This window comes from Eumetopias jubatus, unplaced genomic scaffold, assembly GCF_037043125.1.
Source record: "Eumetopias jubatus isolate StellerSeaLion01/CBP00866 unplaced genomic scaffold, mEumJub1_p1.0 scaffold_16, whole genome shotgun sequence".
Taxonomy (NCBI): Eukaryota; Metazoa; Chordata; class Mammalia; order Carnivora; family Otariidae; genus Eumetopias; species Eumetopias jubatus.
This window is the reverse complement of record NW_028274822.1, coordinates 38,098,507-38,122,037: the sequence shown is the minus strand read 5'-3', so window position 1 is coordinate 38,122,037 and position 23,531 is coordinate 38,098,507. Positions and strand designations below refer to the sequence as shown.

Sequence of the window (23,531 nt, the reverse complement as noted above, 5' to 3'; positions counted from 1 at the left end):
TATATCTGTGTTTCCCTCACAAGTGTAGAAAAATGTTTACAAGCTCCTGGAAGGCACAGAAGTTTCTCTCTGAAGCTACAAAATTAGCCCTTTGTATCAGAGTATTAACTACATTTGCCTACATCAGACCACAGCATGAAAAGAGGCAATAATACTTGAAGAAACAAAGGAAATTGCTTCGACTTGTTCCCAAATTTTTTAAAATGTCAGCAGCCACTGACCACTGACTAGGTCACTAATCACAGCGAGCCGTTTGCATCTTCTGCTGCATCACTGCCCCCATCGGATCCCCACATCCATTTTTCTGGAGAGCAAAATTGCCTCATAGCTCATGTAGATGAACTTACTCTTTTCTTTTTGAAAACTGACTGCTGTAAAAATTAATAACTGTTCTCATTTTCTAATTAGTATTGGATGGATTAGAAAAATGAAAGCCATAATGTTCTCTTGAGTACTTACACACGGTTTTTGCATAAATGGCATAGGACTTAGACACGGTGAATGTGGAAACTAGCCATTTCCACACCTCTACCCTCCCGGAGTTTCCAGCCAATGTTCCGTGGGGCCCTGGGCAGGCCAGCCCCAGCGCCAGGCTCCCCAGATCATGACTATGCAGGTGGGCAGGCAGTGTGTGGTTAGTCTTCCAGTTGCTCATCTATAGCTTATTCCTCAGCTTCAGTGGCTAGAAATGGAGCTGAAATTTGCGGCAGGAGGAGAAGGGGCTATACACAGGTTGGCCAGATACCAAAGACATGTTTAACTCCTTACAGGAAGCTGAACCCATCCAAAAAAAAGGGCGGGGGGGGTAGAGGCAATGAGAAGAGCACTACAGATGTGGGAAGGAATCTGTGGATGTACTGCAGCCCTGAGCATTGAGGAGTCTATAAAAGGTTTTTCGAGGGCTCGTATTAAAGGACAAAGAAGAGGCTCCCACGAAAAAAGGCTTTTCTCCCTCCCTCAACCCTACCACCCATATTCAAACAAAAGGAAAAGTCTCCAAATATTCAGCAATGAAAAAGTGATAGGATCCTCCTACTTTCTTTCCTCATCACCACAGGATGGAAGGGAGAGGAGAAAGAGCAGGAACGGGGGTTCTCACCCCATAGAGTTTTGCCAAGCAGAGCTTCCTTGGGTCCTTTCAGCAGAGATAGAAAATTGCAAAAATGAGTTACAAAATAGTAGGGATGAACTAAAAAGTAAATAAACAATAAAGAAAAGGAAGGATGGGAGGGAGGGAGAGAAGGAAGAAAAGAAGAGGCAATGATTTGGCAGCCACCCCTGCAGCCAACATTACAAAGGCCCTAACTAGCTCCAGCAACCATGGGCTGTGTCGTATTCCTCCCACTCACAGGTAATGGGCCTTTCTCATTCTTGGGCACCTCCTTTTCCTCTTCCTGTTTAGTGCTCCTCAGCCTTATCCGACATCCAGAATCATGTCATAGTCACACTGACCTCCTTGGAAAGCAGTGAGGAAAAGAGTGCGAGTCCATCCCTGGGGGAAACTAGAACTTCCGTACTTGTCTAGTTGTCCCTCAGTGCATCCATGCACTTCCCTTTTAATTTAGAAAGCTTATAACGAGCTCCTACTGCGTGTTCGACCCTGTGCTTAGGTGCCTGGGATAGAGCGATGTGAATAAGATGTGACCTCTGCCTTAAAGTTGCCCAAAGTCTAACTGGGTTAGACTGGATGGAATTTTAAACAGACCGCTAACACAGTATGGAAGTGTAATGGTAGGAATGTGGGCATGGTGTTGCGGGAGCACAAGGAGGTTGTGCCCTATCTGGGCGCGAGGGCCAGTAAGAGGAGTTTCCTAGAGAAGAAGACATCTAGCCTGATGCTTACAGAATTGGTGGACATTACACAGAGAAGTGTTATGCCCAACAGACTTATTTTAGGATGAGGAAAATCTCTTCTCGGCCTTTTGGCTAAGATCAAGTATAGGATGAGGAAAATATTACATTCTCTACAAACTACAAAAGTAAGGCTTAAGGAAGAGAAACAAGCAGGTTTGGAACACTCTGCTAAAATTAAGTTGCTTTTTAAAATTGTTTCTACCTTGAGCAAAAGCATTAAATGTAGGCACGGTATGTGTTTGCTGAGTTTTCCTTCTTGACAACAAATCTAACAGTTGTGATGTGAAGGAGCTTGCAAAATGTTAACACGGATGTTTTATCTTAAAGGTAGAGCCTTCTTTTTCAAATAACCAGGACACTGGTGTTTATGTGACATAATATTAGTCAACATTGAACGTCCACCCCTGTATTAGAGGAAGGTCATTTTTGTCTGCAATAAAACCTAATCCCCCATAAATTATGGTACCTTAGAATGGAGTTTTACTCTATAATAAAAGAAATATGAAAAAACAAATCCAGGCAGTGTATTTATAAGTATATTGCTTTATAGGAAATTCTTACATAGCGTTTACTTCATAGAAATTGATGGACCTTAATGGAGAACAGGTTATTTTTAGGTCCAGACCTTATTTACAGGTAAAATTGATGTTGGGTATTAACAAAACAAAGCTTAAAAACTACATGGTAGAGGGGGAGAAACATAAAAACTGACACTTGTCCATCACCTAGAAAAAAAATATTGTCTGGATATAGCATGGAGTATATAGACTTTCAAGAGATTTGTTTTTTTCTCTGAGTTCAGACAGCAGAAGTGTTAGTTAATTACCTATATTTCTGTCCCCACAGCCCTTGCCTACTCTATGTTTTCCTATATAGAGCCCTGATTCCTATCACCGACATTCATGTTCATTCCCTCTAAAGCAATTCCTGATGGATGCTGAGAATAACTGCTTCTCAGGGTTGAAAAAGACTCCATAGAAGAGGCCAGAAAACTGTGACTTATGCACTAAATGCAGCTCAGCACCTACTTTTGTATAGATTGTGAAATAGGAGTTTTTACAGATGAGTATTTGTAATGATTTTAAAATAGGGAACACTACTTATAATCCCAGTTAAGCCAAATGTTGTCCTTCCCCCCACAAATTCCAGGCTTCTCCTTGGTAAACAAGCATTGAAAAAAAATTGCCCTCCATTATTATATTTTTAATTTCATTAGAAAAATGTGTAAATTCGTTTTCTTTCTTATTATATATATGCCAGCATAATATTTCCATAATATCACTATGTAATCTGGTAGTGCCCCACTGTCCACACACAAAAAAGACATTTACCAACCTCTGTTATAAATGAAAAATTGTGAGAAACCGTCTTTTCTTTTTTTCAAGCAAAAGATTCTTTATTCCTTCGACTCTTCTCCATGGGATCTATTTTTCAAGTCAGCTTCTTCCCCTTACCATTCATTTTTGGACCCTATCATAACCTCCCTCCCCGTACCATGACTAGTACATCCCCTAATGGAACAAAAAGATGGATGCCCTAAAAATTAGGGGACACCAAGTTGGCAATTTTATTTTCTAGGAGGAATAGGACAGAATGTGGAGAATACACACAATATTTCTAATTCTGCTTGCTAATCAACAGCATTATCTTTAGCTTCCAGGTTTCCTGAGAACTTTCCACAAAAATAAATAACCTATATGCCATCTCTAAGGATGTGCGCAACGGCAACATCTCAGCCTTTGTTTTAAACAAATAACTATTTTCTGCCAGAACATTATTTCCTCGGTCAGCACTGACATGGTTAATGATCCAGATACCCTGTAATGTCAGCAGATCTTTTTTCAGAAATTACTTTGGAGTCAATGGAATGCAGCCTTAAGTTCATGAACAATAAAAGGGAACAAGAGAAATAAATTAGAACTCTCGAATCCCTCCTGTTTAATAAAGGGAACAAAAGTAAGGAGGCGCCTTCCTTTAGTTCTTCTGGTCACAGTCTGAATTTTCTGTCACTCATATCAACTAAAATTTAGTTAAAATTTTGCTTAAAAGGAAAAGAGGAGGAAAGGTATATATTTGTATCTGAGCTTTCAGAGTTTCTCAAATATCTTCCCTCTAATAAAAGAAATATAAGTATTCCTCATCTAGTTATAGAGTTAGAATTCATGCTTTTGCCTTAATGCTCTAAACTCCTTTCAGGGTTTCTAGAACCAAAAAAGAAAAGAAAAGAAAAGAAAAATGTAGACACCTGTTTACCTAAAGGCTTCTCTATCACTGTGAAATTAACCCATGTGAGTGCTAGATACGTGGTGGGTCCAGGAGGAATATTTTTTTATGAGTGAGTGAGTAGGCTCCACTAGATTCATTTTTCACCAGCCAAGTGATTAGTCTTATGCCTTCAGGAGTAGCCTTCAGATGTGTTTTTTTTTTAAGATTTTATTTATTTGTCTTGAGAGAGAGCGAGCACAAGCAGGGAGGAGGGGTAGAGAGAGGGAGAAGCAGACTCCCCGCCAAGCAGGAAGCCCGACTCAGGGTTTGATCCCAGAACCCCAGGATCATGACCTGAGCAGAAGGCAGACGCTTAACCGACTGAGCCATCCAGGCACCCCGAGATATGCTTTTTTTGAAATAAATACTAATATCCCATTCAATTTTTTTCAAGTTGGTGTACCAGCATATTCCTCCTCTCTGCCATATTTTTAACTATGTGGATTTTGGGCTGCCTATATCCGTTTTCTATCATTACATAACAAATTGCCCCACACTTAGCTACTTAAAACAACACACATTTACTATCTTATAGTTTCTATAGGTCAGAAATCAAACACGGTGTGACTGGATTCTCAGCCTATGGTCTCCCAGGGTCTGTGGTTCTCATCTGGGGCTCAGGATTCTCTTCTGAGTGAAGTGGCTGTTGGCAGAATTCATTTCCTTATGGTTGAAGGGCTGAGGGCTCCATTCCTTGCTGACAGTCAGATGGGGACTACTCCCAGTTCTGACAAGCCACCTGCATTCCTTGCCACATGGACCCCTAGATGTTTGCTTCTCCTTCCATGCCAGGCAGAGTGGGTCTCTCTGATTTTCTCCTCCTCTGTGATCAGCCAGAGAAAACTCTCTGCTTTTAAAAGACTTATGTAGGGGTGCCTGGGTGGCTCAGTCAGTTAAGCGTCTGCCTTTGGCTAAAGTCATGATCGCAGAGTCCCAGGATCGAGTCACAGGATCAAGCCCTGCATCAGGCTCCCTGCTCAGCGGGGAACATGCTTCTCCCTCTGCCTCTCACCCCACTTATGCTCTCGCTCTCTCGCTCTATCTCAAATAAATAAAGTCTTTAGGAAAAAAAAAATAAAGGACTTATGTGATTAGGTCAGGCTCCCCCAGAAAATTTCCCTATCTTAAGGTCAACTCACTTGAGACCTTATTTACACTGGCAAAATCCCTTCAGAGCGGTACTTGAATTAGTGTTTGATTCAACAATGGAGAAAGTATGTCAACACTGAAGGCCAGGAATCTTGGGGGGTGTGGAGATGTGAAGAGGAAGAGGGCATCTTAGCACTCCGCCTACCACACTGCCCAGCATCATGGACTTTTCTCTTTTCCAGATAATGACATATAGAGCCTTGGGTGAAAAAAATAAAGTTTAAAGGAAATACTCAGGTGACAGAAAAGAGATCCCCAAAAAAGAGATGTGTCTGAAGGAGAGAGATAGGACTCTTCCCTGTCAAGGAGTCAGAAGGAAGAGCAGGAATGTTCAGTTAGGGAAATAAGTGGCAGATGGCAAAGCCTTGGAGCATAATTATCTGTGCTCCAAGTGATTTTGATACATATTTTCACTCCTGAAGTTGAATCATTCTAGACACTTGTTTAGAATAAAGGGAAAGGCATTGCACTAGAATCTGACATTCTTAAAAACGCCCTGTGGGGAAGTTGGTAGGAGCAGCAGAACATAAACCCATTTGAGATGCCTTATAATATGGCAGTGGAAAACCTGCTCCTCTCTGGGCACTCTGGACCTATGGCAAAACTGTTTCCCCTTCATCAGAGCAAACTTCTGGTAGAACAAAGCTATGCTTTTAAGGGTCTGGGGCTTGTGATATGGGTTTAATTAAAGCTGCTTCTCCCTTTCCTTGCTTCTATTTTTAAGATCTTAAAGATTCAGAGCTTTGTTTTCTTGTTAGTATTTTTATTTTTAGAGAATGCTAGGAGGTTCGTCTTCCCAATCTGCTGCCCCTGCACAACCTATGAACTAAACTAATGCCTGTAGTCTTGTTTCTGGGTGTCTGGAGGGAACAACCATCAGCTTCCTTCCCTTCCTCCTGCTTTGGCATTAGACTAGGAAGCTGGGACCACTGAGCACTTTTACGCTCACAGTTTAGAAGAGGACCTCATGTTTACATGCCCCAGCCCGTTGGATAAGAGTGATGCATACAGAGGAATGAAGGCCTTTCAAGCTTCCCAGCACCATCCAGCAACTAAGATTCAGTGGCCTTCCCTTAGTGGTCTGCCAAGCTGTGTTCCTGGGAACCTGCTGGATCAGCCCAGAGCCAGTGAGCTGAGCAATGAAGGGACACCCAGAGGGTGCCGTCCTATAGCCTGGCTCCCAGAATCTTGGGGCTCTGGCAAACACTAAGAAGAAACCAAAGACAGTTGGGAAGACAGGAATGGAAGGATGGCCACTCCCACATAACCACCCCTGTGACCCATGAGGACTAAATCAAGGAGACTTTGTTGACATTTTGTTGATGTTACCAGCAGCCGCTCATTTATTTTTTCATTCAACAAATACGGACCAAGGCTAGCTGCATGCCAAGCATTATTCTAGACCATGGAGGGGGGGCGGTGGAGAAGGATGATAATATTCCTTAGTGTTGCTCAACATCGCTCGGCATCAGGGAAATCCAAATCAAAACCTCAATGAGATACCACCTCACACCAGTCAGAATGGCTAGAATTAACAAGTCAGGAAACGACAGATGTTGGCGGGGATGTGGAGAAAGGGGAACCCTCCTACACTGTTGGTGGGAATGCAAGCTGGTGCAGCCACTCTGGAAAACAGTATGGAGGTTCCTCAAAAAGTTGAAAATAGAGCTACCCAACGACCCAGCAATTGCACTACTGGGTATTTACCCCAAAGATACAAATGTAGGGATCCGAAGGGGTACGTGCCCCCCGATGTTTATAGCAGCAATGTCCACAATAGCCAAACTGTGGAAAGAGCCAAGATGTCCATCGACAGATGAATGGATAAAGAAGAAGTGGTATATATATACAATGGAATATTATGCAGCCATCAAAAGGAATGAAATCTTGCCATTTGCAATGACGTGGATGGAACTGGAGGGTGTTATGCTGAGTGCAGTAAGTCAATCAGAGAAAGGCATGTATCATATGACCTCACTGATAGGAGGAATTCTTAATCTCAGGAAACAAACTGAGGGTTGCTGGAGTGGTGGGGGGTGGGAGGGATGGGGTGGCTGGGTGATAGACATTGGGGAGGGTATGTGCTATGGTGAGCGCTGCGAATTGTTTAAGACTGATGAATCACAGACCTGTACCTCTGAAACAAATAATACATTATATGTTAAAAAAAAAAAAAAAGAAGATAGTAGGAAGGGTAAAATGAAGGGGGGGAAATCGGAGGGGGAGACGAACCATGAGAGACTATGGACTCTGAGAAAAAAACTGAGGGTTCTAGAGGGGAGGGGGGTGGGGTATGGGTTAGCCTGGTGCTGGGTATTAAAGAGGGCACATACTGAAAGGAGCACTGGGTGTTATACGCAAACAATGAATCATGGAACACTGCATCAAAAACTGATGATATAATGTATGGTGATTAACATAACATAATAAAATTTTTAAAAAAGAATACAGTAAAAAAAATATTCCTTAGTGTTCAAATTTAGTATTAGAATAACCTCAAGTTTAGAATCTAATGATATGTTCTATTTATTATAAAGCTCCTGGTTTTGTGACTATCAAATAGTAGATACAGTCTAAAATTTTGCTGTATCAGCTTATATCTAGCCTGTAAGTCCCCTGGGCAAACTGTCATTTTCTGAAGAAAAAAAAAATTACTTATAAGTGTGGTGGTTAAAGAAATCAAATATTTCTGTAGCTATTGAAATAAATTAGCTATTTCTATTTTTATTTATTTTTTTAAGATTTTATTTATTTATTTGACACAGAAAGAGAGATAGTGAGAGAGAGCACAAGCAGAGGGAGCAGCAGGCAGAGGGAGAAGCAGGCTCCCCACTGAACAAGGAGGCTGATGTGGGACTCGATCCCTAGCCCCCTGGGATCATGACCTGAGCCAAAGGCAGATGTTTAACTGACTGAGCTACCCAGGTGCCCCAAATTAGCTATTTTTAATCATTCATGGTGTTGGGCTAGGACTTCTGCTTTACCTCCTTTTTTGTCAGGAATTGTAAAGTTCTGTTCATTCCAGGTGAGGAGAGCATAGCACAAGAGATGTTAAATGGCTTCTCCTGAATAAACACCAGATCAAATCATATAATTGAGAACTCAACTTCTAACTTCCAAATATTAGCCAAATGCCATGGTAAACAGAGAGCCTGCTACAAAGCTAATAATGTATCAGCCCTGAGTAGCTTAGCTTCTCAAAAATAATAAACTCCAGTGTAAGATCAAGTCTGATGCATTTTAATTTCCAAATTCAACACTGCTGAATAGGACCGTGATATTATATCGTAGAGAAGGATAGGTTGAGGAAGAGTTATTTGACCACACAGAATCAGAATCTGTTTTGAACATGGTCATCATCAACATTTTCTTCTCATTTGTTATTCTGAAAGTGTTCAACCAGTGATACACGGGGACTTGGTTAGAATCAGTGCTTGAGCCTGTGTTTCCCAGAAAGCAGACTCCACAGCAAGGCTTTTGCAGAAGCCGCTCCTTTGCTGTTCCAGAGCGGAAGTCGAACAAGGGAGGAAAGCCAACAGACGGTGCAGGAACTTCTAAGGAACGTTCTGAAAGGCTCCAGAACTTTCCACCCAGGGGACACAAGGAGGAAGTCCTAATCTAGCTGCTCTGTCCTGCACTGGCCAAGGGTGGCCTCCAAGCATTAATCCCCCCGCACGTCTGGGTTGCCGTTGTGTGGGTGCTAGGTAGGTTCCAGGCGTTAGTGCCAGGGCATCGGAGGTTTGAAGCAAGAGCCTGCAGCCAAGTGCTGTCTGGTGGTGGCTGTGCTGAGCTGGGCAAAGTCTACACCATGCTGGTCACTCCCGCAGGGGCTAGAGAAAGGGGTGGAGCCAAGATTTTGAAAAGGTACAAAACAGGGGTCTGAAACATTGCCTCCTGTGTACCTTGGTTCCTGTGTTAGACATTTCCTCATCCGTGTTTTCTACGGCCTTTAAAAAAAAATTTTTTTTTTTTACAGAAGATACACTTCTCATATTCTTAACCTCATGTAAGATACCTGCAGATAATCTGCAGAGTAGCCCTCTAGAACCCCAAACACTAACCTAGCTCCCAAACCATTTTCCTATGCACTAGGAAACTGAGTCATAACGATTTTCTGAATGGGTGAATGAAATACATTTTCAATGTCTAATACCATTTTTTTTACTCTTATTGCAGAAGGACAATTAATTATACACAAATGGTACAGGGTGAGTGCAGAAAAAAGTGACCCTTGCCCGTGACTGCTCCTTACCTGCTCTACAGGGGCCCTGTGTACTTGGTCGGTCCGTGTTCATCATGACCAGACTGGCACCTGGTGCAGCGCCCCTGAGAGCAACAACTGGAAAGAAAAAGGGGAAGGCAGTTGCTCATGGTTGCCAGCTGTGGATGTTCTTTCTCTTGAAATGTCGCCTCTGGTGTCTAGGATTCTGGCCATCTGCTCAAGTCATAGTGTGTAAGGAATAATGGAAGTCCTGTGGGAAACCATGCTCCATGAGTCTATTGAGCTTTCCTGAAACACTGAGGTAAAGGGAAAGAAAGCTTCTAGAGATTATAGGTAGTGACTGGCAAGCAGTAGGCACTCTACCCTGTTCCATTCACTGAGCACTGGTGAGCATCCAATTTGAACAAGGCATATGCAAGTAGCTGTGAGGACCACAAAGATGAACAAGACATAGTACACGTCTTCAAGTTCGTTATAATTTACTGCTGTGGTTCTTAAACCTTTCTCCTCGTGCATCTTTGGGAGAATCTGATGAAAGTCACAGATCCTTTCCCTCCAAACACACATGACCCTAACCATAAAATTTAGTTCGTCATTTCAGAGACCCTCCTCTCCTCTGAAGTTCAGTCAAGGGTTTATCAAAAAAAAAAAAAAAAAAAGTGGAAGGAACAATGTGACCATTAGTAACTGTGAGAAATGCAGAGTGTCATAAATGATCTGATATAGGAAGTTGTCTGGGAGCAACAAACAGGAGAGCGTAAATCCATGTGAAGTTATCAGGGCTTCCTCAGGCACACATGAGTGTAATACCTTGAAAGACAGTCACCTGAAGAGTGTACCTGATGAAGAGTATAATATGTCAGTGCAAGAAAGCCAAACACATATTCTGGAATTATAAGAAGCCCAATGTGGCTGGGGCATAAGATTCTTGGAAAAAGCTGGAGGTGAATAAGAGATGAGGTTAAAGATTGGGAGACTGGACCGGTGCCTGGGTGGTTCAGTCAGTTAAGCTTCCGACTCTTGGTTTCAGCCCTGGTCATGATCTCATGGGTTGTGAATTCGAGCTCCAAGTCAAGCCCCAACTCTAGTCTACACTCAGCAGGGAGTCTGCTTGAAGATTCTCTCCCTCTGCCCCTCCCCCCACTTGCTCTCGCGGTCTCACTCTCTCAAATAAATAAATAAATCTTTATAAATAAATAAATAAGATTGGGAGACTGGAGTCCAAACATTGGTTTTCAAGCTTAAAAGCTTGGGTTTTACTCAATAGGTAATGGAGAATGGCATGGCCAGAGCTGGGACTTATACCATTTCTTAGGACAGATGAAAGAGGGCAGAAACTGCAGAGGAGTAAGAAGGCTTACTGTAAAAATCTATGTAGCAGACAGTAAAAACCCAAACTAGAGCACTAGAATGTAGGGAATGCTAAAGACATATTGAAGAAACCTACACAAACTGTCTAGTGAAGGCTAAAATGACTATCCAGAGGGAAGATAAAATACTAGATCCTCTTGCTTCTGAAACTATTAAATATATTCTGAGCAAAGTTAAACACTGGCAGTGAGAAATTAGTTATTGTTCAGATCTTTCTTTTCATTTACCTTCTCTTATTATTTTTACAATCATTGGTACAATACTTTGGAAAATAATAGGCTTAATAAATGCTTGTTCAATTGAATTTAGTTAAATTTAATTTATGGTATGACAGCTATTGAGCCAACAATTACTATACCTCATTTTGAATAATGATGCTGGTCTACAAACACAATTTAAGGAAAACTGAATACTTTTTCCTAATGGGCAATAGATGTACTGCCTGGGCCTCTGAGGATTGGCATGATATCCTATTTGATTTTATACCCAAAATATGTTGTAGACCTTTTCCTGAAGCTCTATTCCATCAGGCACCTTACCCAGGAAATTAAAGTGAAACTAAAATGTCATCTTTGTAAGCTATGATGCTTCTCTCCAAGGATCCTTAGCACAGAGAACAGTCTTGGTGATAAAGGTATATACTGTGGGAGCAAGGGAGTGTTGACTTTGGAAGCATAAAATAATTTGGTGAGCTACTCAGATGTTGTTTCAATTCATATTTTGAAAGATATAGCTCATGGCTCATGAATGGAAATCAAATACAAAAACTGCATTTTATTAACATTTTCTTTCCCAATTCAGTATTGGTCAATGTGGCTAATATCTTCAGTGTAATCACATCAAAATGCGTTTGTTGACCCTGGCAAAGCATACCACTTAACTGAATTTCTCTTCCCTAAGAGCTTTTTAAACATGGTTTTGTCATGATTAAAGGCCTGAATAAGGGCATAAAAATAAATTATTTATTTGAGAAAATCTTAACAACTGGCCAATTTGCCTGTGGCTTTCTTGACCACAATCCTTGTTCCCAGGATTCTTGTGATAGATACCTTTTAAATAAATTCCTCTAGCTCAAATGAGCATCAATTTCCTGTTCTTATCTCTCGCCTCTTTAAGTCATGCTCCATAGCCGTGGTTCTCAAACATCGTTGCTTTTCAAGATGACCTAAGGAGCAGCAGAAACCGGGGATGCCCTGGCCAAACTCCAGACCTGTGGAATCAGAGGCCACAGTTTGAGACCCGCTCACTGCTCCAAAGAACACTTCTTATATATATATATAATACCTGAGATTGCCTGGATTGAAGACAAACTATTGAGGCTTTGTCTACTTTCATTTATTTATGAATACAAACTGTTAGGTATTAATGTCCAAAATTTACACTAATATCATTTTTAAGATTCTAAGTACTACTTTTAAGAATACATGTTTATATTTGATATGGTTAATGTTAACCAATTAATTTTATTATACAAACCGTTGCTTTATCTAGTATATTAGTAACAAATGTATGCAGTAATATAGATGAGGAAACCCCACTTCCTATGCCTGTGCCTAATAGCAGGTGCTTATGATGAAAGCTTGATGGATATTTAGTGAAGTGTGCACAGTGCCATCTAGTGGTATGTAGTCATCACTGCACAACCTAAATGTCTTCATTTTCTAAAATGATCTGATGGCTCAAGAGTAAACAACATGTTTATACAACTGTCAGACTTTTAAAACAGACTTCCTAATAGCTTCCTTATGACTCTCAACTTAGCACATTTCTTAGCATTCCTATTTCATTAAGCAAAAGGCTTGTGATCCCCTTTCAATAATAATTAATGGATATTAAATGCTTCTTATGCACTAAGCACAGTGTGAAGTGCTTTATATGGATTATCTCATTTGATCCCCACAATAACCCTGCAGTGGAGCAACTGTTTTTTGTTGTTTTTGTGGCGCAACTATTATTGTCCCCATTTTACAGATGTGGAAACTGAAACTTAAGGACGTTAAGTGACTTGCTCAAGGTCAGTAGGAGAAGTTGGTCGAACCTACTGTCCAGGAACTTGCACAATTCTGCACTGTGATCTGCACCTCCCAGAGTAGTTCCCAATGAAATAAAATTTCCAAGAAGTCTCTGTGAAAGAGGGCCTTCCCCACCAGGTCTCTAATGATCAAATATGGCAAAATCGATTCAAACTCCACTAACTCAGAATTTATGACAGTTAGACTGAATAGTATCTGCTTTTGTGGCTGGGATATAGTTTAAGCTTCTTTCGTATTGCCTATATAGTATATGCTCAAAATGATATGTTAATTAGGTTATTGAATTTGAGGGGACTGTGCTAAAACTTAGGTTTGGAGTCACAGATCTTGGAAATTAGTAAGAGGACAGTGTGGCTGTAGATCAGAAGGTGTTTAATTATTTTGACACTAACAGCTATCATTTGTTGAGCACTGATGGGCCAAACTCTGTGGTCAGCACTTGTCTATCCTTTTTCTCTTTTCTCCTCATTACAACTCTCTCTGGATATTATTCATCTCCTCATTTCTAAAAAGGAAATAATAAAATGTATAGAGGAGAAATAACTTGCCCACAGTTTTACAGTTATTAGGAGAGCCAGGAGTGAAACCTCAATCTTTGTGATTACAAACTCTGCCTTTACCACTTTTGGAAGAGAGGTGTGGATAATGTGCATGATTACGGTTTTTCTGTGTACTGCCACCCCTCTGCAAAAATATCATTTTCTCGGGGCACCTGGGTGGCTCTGTCGTTTGACTCTTGGGTTTGTCTCACGTCATGATCTCAGGGTCACGAGATCCAGCCGTGTTGGGCTCCACGCTCAGTGGGGAGTCTGCTAGAGGTTCTCTCTGTCCCTCTCCCTCTGCCTCTCCTCCCCACTTCTCTAAAATAAATAAACGAATCTTAAAAAAAAAAAAAATACCACCCTCTCTGCTGGGACCACAGCAGCAGGCTCCAGCCACTTCCGCCATGCACGCTTGTCCATATGCATTACTCTCTTCCCTTAGAGTCTGAAATGACATTTTTAAGCTGCATTTCTGAGCATGTCACTCTATTTAAAACCCATGTCTTCATACTTTCAGCATAAAGACCAAAAGACTTGCCAGAGCTATAGTGCTTCTCCAGCCTTATCTTGTTCCTCTGGCCTCTTCACAAACCATCTCATAATCCCATTTTGTACCTAGCACCCTGTCTGTCACGGTAGGTCATCATTTCTGATTATCTGTGTGATTGAGAATCATGTCTCTATCCCCACCTGACTGTTCGTTCTCTGAGGCAGGAACATCTTTGCATTCTGCACCCAGACATATCCCCAAAGGACTAGATCCGGAGACTCTATAGATCAAGCATAAAGGAAATAAATACAGGAACCCCAGTTCCCACAGAAATTAACTTAATTCCTCAAGAAATTAAATAAATAAATAAACAAACAAACTTATAGATGCCATCTCCTTGGGAGTACCTTGGTTGCCAAATTGAAAAACTGAATGAATAGCATTGAGAAACAATTAATTTCCTTGTTCTGTGATCTCCAGAGAAGGTAATAAATTTGCAATCACATAAATCTGAATTTATCCAAATCTAATAAACATTTAAGTATTTCAGTTGGAAAGTGATTTGTATTCTTCTGTCCCAAATCAGAGATATGCTAGAAAGTTGTGGGTTTGGTTGTTGTTGTTGTTTTTTACATGATTCACATTGTTCGTTTGTTCAAGTGTAATGTACTGTCTCAGTGTATCAGGCATTCCCACTTTTGACTTCGTGATGTTTTCCCATTTAAGGAACACCATCCCTGCTTTGTAGATGAGGAAAGTAAAGCTCCAAGTCTTTGAGGCTAAGAGGGCGTGCACTTGGAGGAGGAGGGCCATATTTGGATGTAGGTCTTCGGACTTCAAGTCCAGTGTCCTTTGGGGCTCCCAAGTCCAGAAGTTCAATAGATGTTAGTTTTGTTTTTTAAATATAGTGTTAGAAATGAACAAAGAGGTAGGAAACTAAAACTTGAGAGTTGGTAGCAAAGCATAGATGGAGTGCCCATTTCTCAGGAACTGAAATGTGAGTATGTATTCCACTGAGAAAGACAACAGATTTGTTTTCAAATGCAAAGGTGTCATGAAAAGTGAACCCTAAAGTGAACCTTTGGTGAAGTTGTAGAGAAACTGGAATTTTCATACACTGTTGATGTGGATGAAATAGTACAACTATGTTGGAAAACACTTGGGAAGTTCCTCAAAAATTAAGCGTACACCAACCATACAACCTAGCCACTTCATTTCCAAGTATTTACCAACAGAAATGGAAGCATATGTCTATACAGATATTTGTACAAGATTGTTCATAGCAACTTCACTTGTGCTCACCTAAAACTGAAACAACCCAAGTATCATCAACAAGTGAGTTGGTAACTAAATTGTGATATACCCACACTATGTATATTGTTCAACAATGTAAAGTAATAAACTATGGATGCATGCTACAACATGGTTGAGTCTCAAGATAACTATACCAAGTAAAAGAATCCAGACCAAAAAAAAAAAAAGAGTACGTACTTTATAATTCCATCATAAAATTCTAGAAAAGCATCTTGGAAAGTATATCTGTGGTTGCCTGGGATGAGGAGTGGGGTGGATTAAAAGGAGCCAGAGAAAACTTTTGGGGCTGATGGAGACGTTCACTGTCTTGATTGTGGTGATGGTTTCTGCGATATTATAACAAGACCTCAGCACAAACAGGGAAGAAAGAGAAATGAAGTTCCTGACTATCCTAGTGAAAGTAACCATGACTTAAGTTTTGGGAGCTACTCAACAATATAAGCCAAAACACTGTTTGTTCTTGGCCAGGTTAAGTGGTCTGTGACCAAGTTCTGCTGCTGCCTTCTAGAGATTACTTTTCCTTTTTCCCCTGCCTCTCTTCCTGCCTTCCTTAACTTTCCCTTCTTTATTTCAAACCTTATACTACGAAAAGTATATAAATGAATGAAAATAGTTTAAATAAGTACAGGTTTGATATCTTTTCAAACACTAGAACTTGAGTGTTGGTTTTCTCTTCCTTTTAAGGGGTCAGTGTGCACAATGGGAAAATGCTTTCAAGCCAGACAGACTTGTTAATTTTAATCACAAGTGCTATATACTTCAAAGTTGCTAAGAAACTAGATCTTAAATGTTCTCACCACAGAAAAAGAAATGATAATTATGGGACATGACATGCTAGCTAATGCTATGGTGGTAATCACATTGCAATATAGAAATGTATCAAATCAACATGTTGTACACCTTACACTTACGCTTACATGATGTTATATGGCAATTATAGCTCAATATTTTTTAAAAGTCAGAGAGACATGAATTTGAATGCCAGTTTTGCCATTGACTGGCCTTGGACCTTGGCATTTGTCAGTTAACTTCCCTGGTCCTCAGTTTCTCACATGTAACATAAAGACAGTAGCTGTATTTCAAGGGTCATTTTGAAGATTGGCAATAACTATCTACTGTGGTTTCAGGAAATAATTTTTTTGCTATTATACATTGCACATCAAGTCTTTGAGATCAGGCACTGTCTATGTACATTTACGTATGTCAACCTCTACAGGAGTTGAACACATATTGAAGGCTGTGAGGGGCCTTGACAAAACAAGACAGATGGTACATGTAAAATAATGAACTTACCTGTCCCTGCATTTGGGCTGATGTGTTCCCTCTGCTTTAATTGTGTGTAGTGCACCTGGTGGACATTTGGAATGTCATAGAAGCATTGCGGGAAAATGCTCTGAACAACCTGGACCCGAACATAGAACTCAGTGTGGCCCGCTTGGAGGCTGTGCTATCCACCATTTTCTACCAGCTCAACAAACGGATGCCAACCACTCACCAAATCCAAGTGGAGCAGTCCATCAGCCTCCTGCTTAACTTCCTGCTGGCAGCCTTTGATCCGTAAGCTCCCTCTGAATATCGGTTCCTCTCCACATGTTTGGTCTCTCCTTCCTCTTGTCCTTCTTGGTCTTTCTTCCAAATAATTTTCTGCAAGTAACCAACCACCTCTTCTTTTCTTGATCAGATACTTATCTTAATAAAGTCGCTCTGTGTTTAACGTCAATTTAAAATGCTATGGAAAAAAAAAAACTAGGGAGTAAAATAGTGCCATAGGAAGTTGAGGACAATTGTATTTTCTACGCTGACCTTTATTTAACTCATCCATGCTTCCTAGAAGCTCTGGTTGTCTGAACGTGTTGCATGATGGCATGCTTATGGAGCAGTCTAATGAAGCATAAGGTGGGAGGATGTTTTTAACTCTCTTCTTTACAGATTGTCTAAGACAGTGTTTCTGAGGTGTCATAACAAGACCCTAGAGCAAACAGAGAGAGATTGACAAGGGTTTCTTGACCAGCCTAGTGAAAGTAGCCATGACTTGCATTAAGCGGATCCATCAATAACGTGCCACATAAAACAATGTGATGCCGTCCACACACGACAATTGAACCTCAGCCTCATTATCTTATAATTTCCTCTCATAAAATCAGAGAATTTCAGAGCTGGATGAAATATTAAAGACTGTTCTTCCAAATCTCTCATTTTACAGATGAAGGACCTGAAGCTCAAAGAGACTGTCACTTGTCCAGTGTCTCTCAACGGGTTAGTGGCAGAGTAGGGATTTAGGTACTCAGCTAAGATTTCTTCTCCAAGGCATATGTGGCTGTCTTGTGAAGTGTAAAAACTTCCCCAAATTACTTTATCAGCCTGAGATTTCAAAAGGTCTCTTGCTGATAGCCTCTAGTCTAGATATAGTATCAACACCTCCACTTTCACTACTGGTTTTGAATATTGGAAAGGAAAATTGCTAACTTGACCTTTCAGCAATCGCATTTCAAGACTCTCAAAAGATTTTGCTTAGTCTCATTGTCTGGCCAATGCTTGGGAATATTTAAGCCCAGCCCTGGAGATGTTCCAGCCAGGCTAATGTTATTATGCCACTCACAATAGTCATCAGCTGTCACTTTACAACCTAGAGTGCTAACAGAATTATTCGTGCTCGGTTTGATCAATGTAGATTACTGTCTCGGGATGTTTATATTTTGAGTAATTCTCGAGCTGAAATAAACAGTTCTGAAACAAGCAGTCCAGCTTGATAGATCCCATGCTTAGCTTGTGCATACTTGAGAACTGATGTACTGCTTTGGCCTATAACCGAGTGGCAGGCAGGTGGAGGAGACTATGGTTCCACATGACAGGTGACAGAATGGAACCAAGCTATAGAACTGCTATAATGGCATTTCCATCCTGCCCCCTTGACAAGAGCATGGAAGCTTCCAGACTTGCCCCTAGTGTCTTCAGGGCACTTATTTGTTATAAGTGGAACAATGGAAAATATAAAAAGAGAAATATAATTCTTGCCTAATCTTAGAGCATTCCTGGAGGATTCATAAGGGCTCAAATTTAAAAAATAATTTGTATCCACTCCATAAATATAGAAATGGGGCCAGATTAACAATAAGGAAGGGGGATTTTGTGAAATACATGAGAGATATAATATATTCATATCTTTTATTTTATGTGATATAATATACCATACCTCATTATTTCTCATATTATGAAAAATATACAATAGAGTTAGGTTTTTCACTTCTGTTTGGAAATATTAGGAAGATCACTTTGAAAAAATGGGCTGTATATGTTCCCTAAACAGCTCCTGATAATTATTTCAAGATTGATGAATGCTAAACTTAAGGACTATCCCAAGGTAAGGAGCCATTGACATAAATGTTCAAATGGAATATTTGTTTGGTTCTTACTCTTCTTATGGATAAAAAGGGCCCTGATGTGTACTTCCAATAATCTCATTGTAGTAGATTTTTTTTAAATATCCACATAGAGAAATCTCATTTTACAGATCTACAGACACATCCATATAGAGACCCCAGTCTACAGATACTTCTCTCTTCTCTCTCTTGACATAGCAAATGAGTATAGGCAGTTCTGCTGATATTCACATTTCCATCTGATGGTTTTTGAAATTCTAGACGATGTGAGATGTAAGCCATAAGGAAGCATCACTAACTGGGGAGAGAATATAACCAGAAATATTCACTTAGAAGTGAATATAAGAAGAGAAACTTAAGAATAAAATGAATGTTCAATTCAATTTCTTATAATAGTAAACTCCTATTTCTCCAAATAAGATGCAGTATGGAAATCTGATGTCGCTTCCTACCACCTATCCCACGACAGAACCCAAGTGTTTAAGGGAGCCTTCTGCATGTTGGTAGATGTGAATGAGCCCTAGTACGTGAAAGATATGTTGTTGCTGTTATAGAATCACTGAAACATTCGGGAGATTTTCTCTCATTTGCTGTAATTTAAATGAACATATAAAAACCAGGGGGAGAAAAATCTAAAATAAAATTAAAACCTGCATTCCAAAGAGGTCATCTATATATATTTTTAAAAAGGAAAGACAGTATAGTGATTTAAATTCATGAAGAATGAGAATAAGAACTGCATTCAGAGAAACTTGGTCATTGTTTTAGTAGTGCCTTAAAATTCACCAGACCCAGCAAGGTGGAGTCCGCCATGACAATGGTAACTTGAAACGAGGCTCAAAGCCCACTGCACTTGGCTGTGGTCCTGAGAGCCAAACTTGCCTTCTCACAACATAGTTCCCCCAAAATAGCACTCCTTCCTTCTCTCCCCCAAAGAAACACCCGGGTCTCAGTTCTCACATGGGCATGCTTACTGCAGACCATGGTCAGTCTGCTGGTTGCAAGGTGTCTCCACCAAGTCAGCCTCTTAGGAAGTAGAGAGTGTGTAGCTACATATGCAGGATGATTTCTAGAATGTTAGGGGCTAGCATTTGTGCCCAGTGGCTCTACCTATGCTTGCCATTCTGTCTCTGAATAGTCAGGCTCTTGAGTCTAGAAGATTTTTGTTCTTCCTGACTTTCCTTCTAAAAATGGCTGTATCTAGCGGGAGTCAACCAGTCATCAATTACCAACCGACTGCTAAGCAGATCTTTCCACCCCAGACACTCTCTTCTCCAGGGTCCCTAGGAAAATGGATGGGTGCACCTGGGAAGAGTGGGAAAGGAGATGTCAGAATCAGGGAGCAGGGACTGAGAGGGAAGAAAGATATTAGGAAACAGCCTGAGCCAGTCTGTTCATCTCGTCTCTTTGTTCTGCACACCCCAGGAATGAGCCTGCTGCCTTCCCTTATTTGCTGACAGCCTGGCAGCAGCTTTTCTTCCCACCATTACTATTATTTTTAAGGAAATTGAGAGTAACAAAAGAAAAACAACGTGACAGCAAGTTACAAGAGGACAATATTTTTTTTTCAACAGCTTATGGAGGGGTAACTGTGATCTTGAAAATAATTCTTAAAAGTCTCTAATGACCTTTTGGAGAGGAGGCGGTCACACACTGATCCACTGGGAAGCCCTTCTCCTCTCATGGCTGAGCTGACTCCCCCTGCCCCAGACCTCACTCTTCCTTACACATGATTCTGCTCTTCCCTTACAGTGCATGTCTTACTGTGTGTATGACTGCCTCCCACAAACTACCGTGCAGCAGGGCCATGTCTCACTCTCTGTATGCACAGCACCTGAGACAATATCCAGCTCAGAATGAATCTGTGAATGAATGAATGAATGAATGAATGATCAATGATTGACTTTTCTTAGCTCATCACACTGATTTCTTTTCATTCTTTTTCTGAAATCCAGTCCTCCTTAATCTCTAGTATTTTACCCAGACTAGTGAGTCCAAGGTTGCTCTGACATCTAGGTTCATAACCTCTATTTTTACTTCTGCTCCACAAGAGAAGAAAATTAGGTGTCTATGGCTACTAATGTGGGGGTATCCTATTTTCACAAAAAACTTCAACGTAGTTCTCTCACTCTCTTCTTACTTCCCTGGGAAACACGAACAACTTCACGCTGTTGACTTAATTTCATTTCAGTTCACTAGAACCTTCCTTCTTAGGGAAGTTTCTCCTCAGGTAGATTATGTGACAGTGGCCTTGTTTTTAGCAAATATTATTTTCACATATATTCAGTCATACAAATATTACAGTCGGGACAACAATAAATATTAAAAGCAACAGTGATGTTCCTATTTTCAGATGTCAAGCTGTATTGTTAATGCCACTTCTCCAATGATAGTAATAATATACTAATTGTAATAACAGCTAATATGTTGTCAGCATTTCCTGTGTGCCAACAACCCTCCCGGTCTGACACAATGTGATTATAGGGAGGTAAAACAATGCGCACGTCATACAGCTTCATCCTAGATGAGGTGAGTGGGAGAAAAAAAAAATCCTTTGTTTCAGGCATCAGGGTAAGTTCAGCTCTATTCGTGCTTTCTGTTTCATTTTTTTTTAATGTGATTAGTGTACATTTTTTCCCCCAGACCTACCCTGCTTTTTCAGGATATTTTTATTAGGCTCACATTCCTCACCTTCCCAGTTTGCACTATTTAGACATATCGAACAGAGTGTATGCAAAGGAAATATTTGGACTTAACTCATATTACATTGTAGATTTAGTCAGTTTTACGACAGCCATCCAGAACTCCAAATCTGTCATATAATAGTCTTTCACAGAGAATACAAAATCCTAGTATTTTCCTCTCTGCTTGACATATTGCACCTCGCTGAGCCATTTGAACATCCAGTCCTGCTGCTGAGCCCCTCTGCCCAAACCCCCTGGTGCTGTGAAAGGTACCACAGCACTATTTCAGCTGCGTGGATATAAAATATTCTGGAACTCTGCCAAAACCTTTCTGCCTTTTGAGTTTTAAAAATGATTTTGATGGGGGTGCCTGGGTGGCTCAATCGTTAAGCGTCTGCCTTCGGCTCAGGTCATGATCCCAGGGTCCTGGTGTCGAGCCCCTCATCGGGCTCCGTGCTCAGCGGGAAACCTGCATCTCCCTCTCCCACTCCCCCTGCTTGTGTTCCCTCTCTCACTGTGTCTCTCTCTGTCAGATAAATAAATAAAATCTTTTTAAAAAATGATTTTGATGTTTAATGCAGGATGTACTACAAAGTACACGACCCTTTCTCAGCGCACCAATGAAATATATCGTTCACGTTTGAGGCTATGAGGATGTGTGAGAGCAAAGGAAGAAGAGAAGAGGTCTCTAAAACCAATTATTCTTCTCTTTTTTTTTTTTTTCACTATCTATATGCTTAAAACTAGATATTTAACATGGTGTTCGGTGATTTTTTTTTTCTTACCACATCTTAAATTCAAGATTTCCACAGAACATTTTCCTCTAATCGCTAAAATTTTGTTTTAGTAGAAAAGACTTTTTTCCAAGATTCTTACATGTCACGAAAATAGGATCTCTTTTCAAAGAAGTTTCACAATTGTAGATAAAATGAACAGCCTTAATGTCACTCACCTTTATGTCAGACTTAGACTTGGTGTGAGGGGCAAATGGAATTTCACAGGGGTAAAATTCTGGCCCCTTCCATTCTGGAGAAACTCCTGCCAAACTCACATGGCTGGGTGTTTTGGAATTCTCTTCCCAAATGTTTTGCTAACATGATGGGAAGCCCAAAGAGATGCCACAGCCCCCTGAAAGATTTCTGTCTGTTCACATGTTAACTTCACTAACCCAAAAAATAAGAGTAATTATGTATGTATGTGATCACTTCAAAATTCAAGGTATCACACGAGTGCACAATCTAAGATTAAGGACCATAAGGTTAATTTTTGTAATTTCACCCAAACACTTAGCATTTCTCAATATAAAACTTAAGTGGTAAATCAAATTTCTTTTCACATGCGCATTCATTAATTTAATTAACATGTATTAAGAGCTTGCTTTGCACTAAGTGCCACGCAGGATAGGCTGGGGATGAAAGATAAGAAAGGTGAGATCTCTCACCCTTTCAAAAATGTGTATTAAAGTTAACTGGTTTTGATTCTTTTTCTCCAATAGACTGTGAGCAAATTGGGGGTAGGAGCCATTCCTTATTCACCTTTATATCCCCAACTTGCGAGGCATTGTCAATAAATATCTGTTGAGTTACAAAATGAGTGATCCATATGAACAAAATTATTCCCAGATAAAGACATGAGTTATGATAGAGGCGTGTTGTGAAAGCCAGAGGAGGAAACAATTTTCTCAGCTAATTAAGCCACCAAAATGTGTGAGAAAGAGCAATTTGAGTTCTGTGCTCATCAAAATGCTTACCAAATGTTTTTGTGAAATGTGTTGGTAAAAGAAGAGCTTCTGGTTTTAGTACTCTTAAATAGAAAAATAATTCCGCCAGCCTGTTCCAAAAAGAATCAGTCAGAATTCAAATCTCATTTTCAACAACTTAAAATTTATCAGGGGATTCTATAATTTCAAACAGGAAACTCGCTTGGCAACTTAGAGAAAATTTACATTCTGTTCCGAATTCAGCCTAGCCTCCCAGACCTATCAATATCTATTTGCTGTTTTCCCTTCTTGTCAAAAGCAGATTTTTCTTCCCAGACAAATTTTCCCTGAAACCAGTACCTTCTTAGTTCAAAGAAATCAGTTTGTCTCTTTGTGAGGTCATGGAAAAAGTCCACTGTAATGCAGTTTACTCACTTTTTATTATGATGAGTCAGGCTTTAAAGTAATTTATGTTTTTAAGAGACTCTACAAATCTTTACATATAATTCAACCAAAGGGTAAGTGCTT

The 23,531-nt window shown here is 40.3% G+C and overlaps 1 protein-coding gene across 23 annotated transcripts in view; it reads left to right on the top strand.

Annotated features, from left to right (window-relative positions):
• Positions 1 to 23,531, top strand: part of DTNA (dystrobrevin alpha) — a 120,446-nt gene that overhangs the window by 11,805 nt on the left and 85,110 nt on the right. For all 23 annotated transcript variants that reach the window (XM_088019596.1, XM_088019593.1, XM_088019591.1 and 20 more), the window contains exon 3: positions 16,584 to 16,797. In XM_088019596.1, the coding sequence (XP_087875722.1) occupies positions 16,584 to 16,797 (214 nt within the window). The remainder of the gene's footprint in view (positions 1 to 16,583; positions 16,798 to 23,531) is intronic.